This window comes from Limulus polyphemus, unplaced genomic scaffold (genome assembly GCF_000517525.1).
Source record: "Limulus polyphemus unplaced genomic scaffold, Limulus_polyphemus-2.1.2 Scaffold5198, whole genome shotgun sequence".
NCBI classification, from domain to species: Eukaryota; Metazoa; Arthropoda; class Merostomata; order Xiphosura; family Limulidae; genus Limulus; species Limulus polyphemus.
In genome coordinates, this window is record NW_013670808.1 from 37530 (window position 1) to 49654 (window position 12125).

General features: G+C 29.3%; 1 protein-coding gene across 2 annotated transcripts in view; it reads right to left on the reverse strand.

Moving 5' to 3' along the window:
- LOC106472259 (unconventional myosin-VI-like) overlaps positions 1–12125 on the reverse strand; it is a 55810-nt gene that overhangs the window by 26381 nt on the left and 17304 nt on the right. Inside the window, exons 2-3 of one of the 2 annotated variants that reach the window (XM_013932885.2) lie at positions 1469–1550; positions 994–1114 (exon numbers count right to left, since the gene is read on the reverse strand). In XM_013932885.2, the coding sequence (XP_013788339.1) occupies positions 994–1107 (114 nt within the window). In that variant the 5' untranslated portion in view covers positions 1108–1114; positions 1469–1550. The remainder of the gene's footprint in view (positions 1–993; positions 1115–1468; positions 1551–12125) is intronic. The other variant, XM_022400855.1, reaches the window with a different exon arrangement.

Genomic DNA, 12125 nt, shown 5'->3' on the forward strand with positions numbered 1-12125 from the left:
AAGACTTGTGTCGTTAAAGTTTCGTTGAAACGAAGTTACGGAAAATTAATTAACACGCGGAGACGTAACAATTACATACTTTTGTGGAAAGCTATGTTGAATTTCATTTTCATAAATTCTTTCCTTATTGATCAAGAATGTGACTTGATCAATAAACAATAAACAACAAACTAAACTTGGCTAAAAACTACATTTCTGTTATATTTCCTTATTGATCAAGAATGTGACTAGCTAAAAACTACATTTCTGTTATATTTCCTTATTGATCAAGAATGTGACTAGCTAAAAACTACATTTCTGTTATATTTCCTTATTGATCAAGAATGTGACTAGCTAAAAGTTGTGTTTTTTGTCATTATAAATGTAATATCTAAAACTGTCTGTTTTTGTGATTATAAATGTAATATCTAAAAACCGTCTGTTTTTGTGATTATAAATGTAATATCTAAAAACCGTCTGTTTTTGTGATTATAAATGTAATATCTTAAAACTGTCTGTTTTTGTCATTATAAATGTAATATCTAAAAACTACATTTTTGTGTTTTATTTACTTAGTGATCATGAATGTGACTGGCTAAAATTTTTTTTCTTTGTGATTATAAATGCTACTATCTAAAAAATACACTTCTGTGTTTTACTTTCACGAACGTGGCAGGCTAAGAACTAAGTTTGTTCTTTTCAATATAGTAATAGTTTTCTTCATACATCAAATTTTTTTTAAGGTTTAATGTTATTACATCTTAATAAATACTATATAAGTTGATCGTTAATAATCTTTATTTGAAACAATTTTTTTAATAAATATTAGAGCTGTCTAAAGTTACCTGTGAATATAATTTTTTTTTCTATTACGTAAGACATAATTGCTCTACATTCCACTGTTAGCTTAGAAAAAGGAATTTCTTTTAGAAAATTTTAAACTAAACAAAATCATTATTACAGAAGCCTGGTGTTTAAGTCTTCAAAATACCTGATACACATGTTACACCTTACCTCTTTTGAGGGTTTAAAGGTTTCTACTGTTACAGTGTCTTCCCCAATATCAACAATCTTCCCAAGTCTGTAGCCATCAGTAGGATCTGGAGCCCAAACTTTGCTTGAGTCCATTTCTACCCTGTTAAAAAAAATCATTAAACATTAGAATTTTATCTTATGATTCAACACAAACACAAAGTACGTATAACACTAAAGCAGATTCGTAATTATTATTTCTCCTATATTACCAGATAGAAACCTAGAAGAGCAAGATTAAAATAAATTAAAAAAAATAAATACACTAGATATCATTATGCAAAGTTACTTATATATCAGTTATGATGTCTACATTAAACATTACTTTTACCAGTTGTGACATATGCATTAAGCATTACATATATACCAGTCATGACATCTCCATTAAACATGTTAGATCATTAATGACACATAATACCTGTAAATTAATGAGAGTTATCTTTACAACACATCTTACCTGTTTAAGGGAAGCACTCAAAGGTAATACTGTAATTCCAGTTTGTCTTTCAATTGCCTGTAGTAGATCAAATTACTACAAGTTAAGAAAGAAAAAAAAAGGAAAAATTTAATTACATTAAAATTCAAGAATTAAAACACACCTATTAAAAGTATTTGTAATACCAATGTGTATGCAATAGTCAGTCACCTTTCTTATCTGGCATGCATGTTCAGTACAAGTGCAACCTTGTGAAAATTTTTACATCACATACTTGGATGAAACATGGTTATACAAATCAACTTGGCTATGTATGTAATGAAATTAACAAAACTGTACATGCCAGAATAAACATACATTCACAGAAATAAGAATTTTCTGGCTGAAAAAAAAAGTGTGGTGTAGTAATTGGCAAATTTAAACATTGCACAGAAACAAAAAAGTACGGGTAGAAATGTTTGAGTATTAAACTTGAGACAATATGCTTTCATTTACTGTTGCCTGATTATGGTAATTATTACCTTATTATGGTAATGTTAACTATTCAAAATAAGACACAAATAAAAGCTAGAAGTATTATTGAGGGTGAAAAAAAAAGTTGCTTTGTAACAACTCATCATTTAAACCTCTACATATTTTAAATAAAATGAAATGCTAGATTAAAGAACAAATTAAGTATTCCCAACTTACTTTGAAAGGTTGTAATATGAGATCTTATCTGCTTCTGAAATAGTTTGAATTAAGAGCTTCTTTCCTTAAAAAAATGTATCTATATTTTCTATCTATTTTACTACAGTAAAATGTTAACAAGAAAATCCTACAACTAAATTATAAGTATTTTATTCTTTACTTTATAAATAAATTATAAAACAGTTAACTTATTTTATTTTGTAATTATTAATAATTAGCAATAATTAAGAAGTATTATATATATTAAACGAAAAATCGATAAGAAGAAAACGCGCATGTAGCACTCACCCTTATAGAAAAATTAGGAATGCCACTACACCCAAATAGTTCAATTGCCAAAGTAATTGAACTTTGAACAGCTTGCGTATACACAAGATAAATGATTAACGGCTTAGGCAGTAACAGTACTTGGTATATCACCACCACCATTTTCTTTTACATTAAAAGACTGTACAGTACTTTTGATTTCCTAGAACACTAGATAAAGCTATAAATATTATCACTTCTTTTACCTAAAATCCTTAAGTCACATTGTTTGTAGCATTACAAAGAAATGTATATGTGAATTAAAATATATTATACAACATGTATTTAAGTGACTAACAGTTTCTTTGTATGTAAATTATTTTTAAACCTTAAATCATAATATTTAAGACTAGAATATTAGATAAAATTTTTATTCGAAAATGCTCGTTTTAACAAACATTCATACAATATATTCGTGTACAAGTAGGTATATATACAAGTGATTATAACTTGCATAGGGGATTCAAATATTATATTGCAGAAACCATAGGAAAGCATTTCTTTACCTCTTAAGAATATTTGTAATTAATCTTCTGGTCTATAATTCTATTTTAATTTTCACAGACAAACAATATCAACTGATGGACGAGAAGTACGGTAAACAATAGACAAGATTTTGAAAGATATTAACAGTATCACGTGTAAAGCTTGGCAATTAGAGGAATTTGCTAACCAATTCTTTGTTGAGCTCATTACCTGATTATTCTCATGAGACTTGAATAGTTGGAAAAATAGTAATAACCTGAAACACTAATTTCCATTAGTTGATTATTTTTGTAAGTTGTTACACTAATTAAGATGAACATCCTTAAATTAACCAAAAATATTGAGAATAATTGGATAAGGATAGTACTTGGATAGTTGTAATCATCATAATCACTAATTTTAATTTTCATTAGTTGATTATTTTTATAATATTAATTAAATCAATTAATCAAGTCAATTGTCCAGCTCTAAATTCATGTGAATAGCAACACTAAGGATTTTCACCACAATAGTCAATCACATCAGTAAAATGAAAATTTTCATGTGAAACAAACATTTTGGGATTATTAGAACTCTTCTTGGTAACTCGGCAGTAAGCATGAGGGCTTATAACTCTAAAAACTGAGGTTTGATACTCATCATGGTCATTTCCCAGATTGTACAGCTATGTGCTTGAAAACAAAGACACGATTGGGATATTGTACATCAAATATGCATTGAAATCTTATCATAATCATTATAAACATGCCAATTACATTTGTGTCATGAAAAATACTGCAAATTAACCAAACTATAAACGGACAAGAAAATTAAAGAATATTTAGATAATTAGTTACATTTTTCAGTAGCTTACAGGTGTAAAAGATTTGGTGCAATTTATTTAAATTAGCAATTACTATGACTGTTGTATTCAAATATATTCTTTGTATCTCATGTGTTTTTCTTGGTTTACTTATCATAGCAACAATAATATTATGCATAACTTCATGGAGACACAGAGTTTTGGCCACACATTTTTAATTCCAGCACTGAGGAGCATGTAGTGACATGTGATGTATAATATTCTTATGAGACTTTGCACTTGTATTTCTTGGTCTTAAAAGGAAAAAGTAAAAGTAAACAATCTATTATCTTCAATGTCCCATGTTTTCATCATGACTTAATTAATAAGGTTTCCAAAAATTAATTAAATACATCATCTGACTTCAATTCTACTTTGTGAAGATATGAAACCAACTAAGATATTTTTCAGGAAAATCCAAGCACTGTGAGTTCTTGTGAGTGAGGAGATATTTATCCTTGTTTTCATCTCATTAGCCAAAACACCCAATTTTCAACTAGGTTAACAACATACACAATTTACTAGTTTAACAAAAAAGTTATCAGTACAATATTTAATTCAATAACAATGATGCACAGTGAAGAGAGCTAAGGGAAAAACAACTATATATATAAAATTAAACAAGAACTATTTTTGATAACATGATCAATTGAAGTATAGTGCAGAAACTATTATTTCTTAACAAAGTCAGATAAGTAATTATTCAGTTCTATGAACTAGTCCTACTTTCCCACACACCGACAAACCTGAATTACGCAAAACCAGTCTTTTTTCATTGACTCTGAAGTAAACTGTTTAAATCAATACATGTACTGTTGGCAGCACAAGGTGCAAGTCTACACATACCTGTCTCGACTACTGCAGGTTTCCTTCTCTCCAAAATTGGAAACCAAGTGTGTGTAGAGGCACTGTACTTGTATGGCTACATTTCACTTATGAAACAATGAAGACTTAAACTGACTAAGCTGTACATTAGTCTGACCTATTTTTTCTTTTCTGATGAATAGTTGAGATATGACTTGCACTACATATTCAAAATGCATTTGGGCCTTTCTTAATTATACCATAACGTATATAGAAAAAAAAAACGTTCCAAGATTTACTCAAAACTAACAATATTTTTCAAAATATGTTGTTTCAACAATACATAACTTGCTATGTTCATTCACATCATTATCAGACTTAAAAAAGTGTTACTGATAAACACTGAAAGTTAAGTCTTCTAACCACAACAAGCAACTGGTAACAACACATCTACAGCTAACTGTAAGTACAGATTGTACCTTCATAACATAACTATTGTAGTTTATATTTGTACTATACACGAATCTAGAACTACTAGAACTTGTGTCATCTAACACAAATGGGGCTACTGTTGACTGTAGTTTACATCTCTTAACACACATTAGCTAACTGTCAACTACAACTCAATTCTTCAAGCTTAAGCCTTCTGCTAATTAAAGTTTGTTCCTTCTAACAAACATTGAGCCTACTGCTAACTATAACTTCAACCCCTTACACCTATTATTATATTGTTAATTTTAACTTTTACTTTCTAAGACCCATAAACCTACCACTAATAGTAACTTTTTCTTCTAACACACAAGCCTACTACTCCAGTAGCTTGATATTTCAAGTGCACAAGCCTTCTTCTACAATCTACACTAATGATTCTAATGCCAAGTATAACTCATAACATGCAAAACAAGTCCACATTAAACTGTTACTAACAAATGAAACTACAAACTGTTTAATCAGAAACATAATCAACTTCTGAGCAAAACGAAACAATAACTGAATGGAAATTATATTTTTATTAACAATATAAAGGCTTTTCGGGACTCGATATTTCTGTGTTTAAGTACCAAGCGAGTTGACATTTCAAAAGGAACACAAAATCTTGAACAAATCAAAATTCTTATGGACATTTTACCTTATGCAGGTAATGTAGTCATTCTTCCTGGAAATATGATTCTTAACATTTAAGTGTATAGTCATAAAATATAACTTGGCATAAACTACATTTACAGTAAACTAATTCTTAGATTTGAAAAGTTTAGCTGAGGGTAATTGCATAACAAGACTAAAATACCAGTTAAGACCATGTCTACTTAACAAGAAAAATGAACTTTAGCTCATGAAATATTTTTGAGTTGCAGGCATATTGGTGTACATTATTCAAACACAACTTGTTTAATTGTTTTGTACATCACAACTAGAAAAGTGTTAATACCTCAATTATATACACACACCAAAAAAAATATTTAAAACATTTTTCCATGTTCAGAAATATGAGACCAGCATTGAATTTTTTAAAATGAAAACAAACACCCCCCCCCCTCCCCTCCCCAAAAGCTTCTCATGACCAGCTGAGTGCTAGTCATTGTATGGATTTTATCTAATGTAAGCTTATTGCTAAAAGCTACATCTAACAAAATTATCTCAATGATAAATCTGTTTACTTGTCTAAAACGCCCAAAAAATGAGTATGACAAAGCATGACTCTAATATTCTGCAGTTGAGTAAAATGTGAAGAACAGAATGAGAGCAAGTTAAAAAGTACAAATTATGTTTAATGATATAAAACTACTCTAGTGTATCTTTTACTATGATCCAAATAATACTGCAAATCTAATATCTTGGAAGAGATTACTTATTCTACACCTTTTTTTTTGTGTGTCTTGAGTTTTTATTAAGATTCACTTTTCATGTCAATGAGTGCCACTGCTGCTCAGAATACTGTAATTAATTTACCAAATCAGCAGGAATTTGTAATGCAATTACCTTATACAAACATGTAACTCATCAAGTCAATGTTTTAATAAAGCTCTACTTAAACATGCAATACCACTTTTTAATATCTTAATCTAACTTCATTCTATTTGAGCAAATAGTGATACGTTTGTTCATTATCATTTCTAAGTTATGAAGAACATTTTTCTGTGAATATGCAAAGTATTATAATGGTGTGATGGAACCAAAATGTGGGGGGGGGGGATGTGTGATGCAAGTCTTGTGAATGTCACGTGTATACTATATCTCAATGATAAATCTGTTCACTAATTTAAAACACCCCAAAAAAATGAGAATGACAAAACATGATACATTCTGCAGGCAAGTAAAGTGTGAAGAACATAATTTTGTCTATGTGTTGTTTTATACTATTTTACTAACCTACCCTTGTCATTCAAGTTGTGTATGAACATGTACACAATCAACAAGGAACCCACACAGTACTAACTCATTTGTACAACTGTTTTTGCTTGAACAAACTTTAATGTCCATTATCAGATAAACCATTTACCTATCAATCTTACAAAGAAGATAGCCAATTCACACCTGATTTTATTCCCCTTTATACTAAGAAAATGCATCTTATCTTCCATAACATTAATTTTTACTTACAGGTAAAAGATACTATAATTAGCTTGCACGCTTATATTAAATTATCATTACACCAATCAGTAAATTATTAGTATACATGCTGCATATATTATCACATATGATTTAATCATCAAATAAATATCAAGATGCTTACATGCAAATGTGCTTGTGAGGTTTACTGGTTCCAAGAAACAGGCTTGAGAAATTAGGTTCACCAGCTCCTCATTAATTTAGAAATATGAACTAGCCAACACTAAGGCTAGTCTTGTTGAAAATACATTTTACTATAATGGACATAGCATGTATGTGTATCTATGTATGTGACCAAAATAATAAATACAACGTGGTACCATCTATTGAATGGTACCACAAACAAACATCTATAAAACATTTTGGGTATTCAAGATTCAGACATTTAGAAAAATAGCTATGGTATGTGCAACTACCATTTCTTTATCACAGAATGAAATTTTTAAATAAAAGTACTCTCCTCACAACAAAAACATGACTTTCACTAGAACTGTACGTGAGGGTTCACTTTTTCAAATTTTTTTTTTCAATGAGGTATGAATGCTACTATTAGTAATTACTAGCACAAACAGCTGCCTGTGGGGCAGCATTTCTGCTAGTATGTTTAAATTACAGAGTACGTAATACACTATCATCAAGGTATTGTGCCAATGTAAAAACTGTAATGTAATGGTGACCACTGACCCCAAGTTGAAGAAACATTATAGCCCCTGCAGATATTTGAAACCTAATGACATTTTTATTAATCTATTAAAGAAAGTTATTTTTTTGGTATAATTATAAATGCATACATTAACTAAATCACTTCTAAATGAACCATGTTTAACATCTGTTACATCAGCAAACCTTGATATTGTATGCAATATACCTTATAGTGATAAGAATAATAGCAAGCTGTCTTGAAGGATATTTGTCTTTCTTAATGCTAGTAAACCAATTATTCAATAGGGTTTCTGAGAGTAAACAGCTTTATTTATATTAGCTAATAACTCAATAGTTTAACATAACATCATGATTATCAGGTTTACTGATGCTTTATTGTTATTTTTTAAACCTAATTCTGGTGGTGTCCTGACAATAACTTAGAAGATTCATAAAATTTTAAAGGGATAAAAAGAAGCTTATTAGCCATCACGAATGTCCCTTCCAGCTCCCAACTATAACCACCCCTTACTACTCATGTATTCATCCAATCTTTTCTTGAACTCAGTAAAGTTTTCTGCCTCCACCACCCTTGAAGGTAGCTCATTCCAAAAGTCAAATACCCTGTTTGAAAAGTAATACTGTATAAACTGCAGACAACTCCTATGCTGCAAAATTTGTATTTATGACTCCTTGTTCTATTGTTTTCACTTCTAAACATAAAAAAAAAATTAGATGGATCTATATTATCAATACCTCTAGTAATCTTAAACACATCAATCAATTCCCCTCTGACCCTACTCTCTAAAGAAAATAAGTTTGGAGATTTTAGTCAAATAAGAAAATACACAAAGCCTTTAATATTATTATTTTTTTTGTTATTAGATAACTGTAGTATTATGGATTTGAAAAGATGTACTGGACAAGTATCTGTCACTTTTTGCTTACTGAACTAGTGTCCAAATATATTTAATTTCATTACTATTCATAAAATCCCTTCCCCCCCAAAAACAATCTCTGTATTTAAACATTAGCAGAAAAGACTTTCAGATATGAGTAACTGCTTGATATATAGTAGGTCTGAATGTAGCCAACAGCTGCACAAAACTATTTCAATATGATCTACAAATTAAAATTATACAATCAACAATTTATATTCATCCACCACAAAACTGCTAATTATGCAGAAAAATATTACATAAAAGTTAAAACAGTTTAATACAATATTATTTAGGAATGTTAGACATAATGAAATTCCATTATCAACAACAGTTTAATACTCATTTTTATTAAAGAAAAGACAAATACACTTTAGACTTCAGAAGACATTTGACAGACAAATCAGATTGTGGTCAGTATGCAACACTTGCCAAGCAACAACAACAACAAAAAAGACATAATTAAGTCAAAAGTTATAAATCTGGTAACTGACATAAAACTGACTTTACTAAGTCTAGAAATTCAGACTTTGATACTTTAGTCAACCAATGATTAAGAGGCATATTATGCACAAAATAATTCAGCCACATAATCACATTAAACTCAGAGTCCTGTATTTCTAAGCAAGGTACTGTTCGTAGAGAAATTAAGTCTTCCATGTTTTGGTACACCTATACACAGCCTGTATTCAATATGTATAAAACATACATTATGAATTCTGTTTTCTAAAGGTAACAGCACATATACTGAACCAATATTAAGTATTTTAACAGTTCTAAGCACACCATGAAAAATCAAAGAGAATTTTTATATTTTAATTACAATACTTAGTAGACATTTATTTGACTTTTTTCCAACATTACAATATTATGATAATGCAATGGACTATCATTTTAAAACTTACCTCAACCAATCACCTTTAAAATAATCACACAAAAATGCAGTAACCCATTAGTAATAAACTTTTCATGGACTGACATACTTCTTGTATATATGAAGTGTTTATATCTAAGTAGTACTGTACATTCAGGATGCTATTACAAGTTATTGTGTGTTCCCCTTACCCTCAACCCCTACTTACAAGTTTAAGATTTCTATGTTTTGATATTTTACTTTTACAACTAACTTGTTGCTTTGAAAGAGCCATAAACAACAGCTGTTGTTGTTGTTTGTTATAAAACACAAAGCTCTGTTCACCACTGGTATGGTTTATAGCAGAGCAAAATTATACTGCTGTGCCACTGGGGGCAAAACAACTGCTGATTGAGATTAGTTTCAAGATAGTATTCCATAGTATTACCAATTTTATGTTTAAAATTCTATCTTCCTACAAAGTGGGTTATAAAAAATTAAACACATTACTTTGTACATAAATTGTGTAATGAAAGAATAGGAATTATAAGATTCAAGTAGTTTTAATGTGGTTAGCCAATAACAAACACAGCTTTATATCAAGTACAAAGTGAAAGCATGACTTAGGAAAAGATTGCTGATAGAAAAAGCTAAAATTGTAGGGCATTCACAATTACCATATGTAAAGGTCTTGGTTTAGAATATAGAAAACTTACTTGAACAATAGTAGATTAAATGCAATGTCAGCTTTATCTTGAAACAAAAAATTATAAGTGTGACAAGTATCTGTATGTACAGAGCTGTGCAGACAGGCTAATAAAACAAGATTAGAAAGAACAAAGTACACTCTAAAATATCGTCTTCTCCTAATACTATCAATGTTGTGCTAGTAATAAAAAACAACAACAGGTAAGTGTATAATTACACTAAGTGAAAATAAGTTTACAGGTACATACAAGATTAGTTTACTCAGGATGTGGCATGATGTGTAGTTAAAAAGTTTCTAATACACATACATCTCTGTGAAAAAGAAAACTTCAAGGTGATTTAGATTGAGCTTATATTCTAGTCATTTAAAAATAACTATTACAGCTTTCATTACAATCTTGTGTGAATAAATTAAATTATACTAATCCAGTTAAACTTGTAGGATATCAATAGCTCCTGACAAAGCTGTAATAGCAAAATTATGGGCTAATAAAGTTACATTCTGGAGATATAGGTTGTGATTTTATTTACGTTTATAAATATGTCTCATAAACTCCAGTTTGCATTAAACAAAGTTAAAAATAAAAATTACACTTGATACAATTAATCAGGAATTTACATTTATAAAAGAAGTGAATGAGCTTTTTAAGAGCCAAGTGGTCAGTCACTAGAGCCTGCAATTATTCAATACAAATGTTTGCTTAAACAAATAATGTTAACAGAGCAGCTTTGAATCTAAGGAATTTTATGATCTTAGCAGCACCCAATCTTGTCCACTTTCCTCTTCCATTCAGTTGCCCTCTTGTTACACAATAAAATTATTGATAACTTTTACTTTCAAGTATATTTCAAAAACTCGTGGCCTATTTCATTTGTGCTTTCTGTTAAAAATTAAAATGCTTTTGATCAAATTAGTAATTCTTCTGGTGCTAAATTAAGAAAATGTATAATAAAAACACCAGTAAAGAATATATTAAACCGATTATGTCACTAATTTTCAGACTATCATAATCAACTTGTATCACTGTAGAAATATGTTCAGGTTACCTTATTAAAATCACCAAACCATAACAGCATGTGATGATAATTTTAATATGATGTTCAAAGCAACATATTGGTATGTTTAGCATTTTACTAGAAAAATCACATGGAAAAAGAGTAGTTTGGTTCCACATGAAAATATTTTGATAATTACTTGAATTATAATTAGTGCTTATGTTTATGCATATTAATTAGGGATATTATACATATTATTTAACAAACCAATTCTCATTTTTAAAACAGTACTTTTATAACAACTGATGTCTGATAAAATATTGCAGATTTATTAATTAAAGAAGGTATACACACCGTATCACACTAGACAGGATAAAATGAACAGCTACTAAGTTAATACCAGATATTTGTCTAAATACAAGGTAAAATAAGATCCAGACTCTTCTCAAAAGATCCAATTTTACTGGCTAGTGAGGTAGATAACTGAACAGAGCAGACTAATCAATAAAAGTGTTTACATTAATTTCACTTTCAACAGAATCTACTATTTCTTGCTCACTAGAGCACTTTTTTTCTTGCTCACTTTTACAGACCTAGAACAGTATTAATAGACATAGATGTTGTAAAATAACCAATTTAAATATAAAACAAACATATACTAAATTCAACAAGCAAGACCCTGTGTGTGTGTATATATATATATATATATAATATATATAATTAAATAAAAGAGCTTGCCTATAGGTAAAAAATATAAACCCGAAGCTGGCCTGTATTTTTCAATTACAAGTAGAAAATATACCT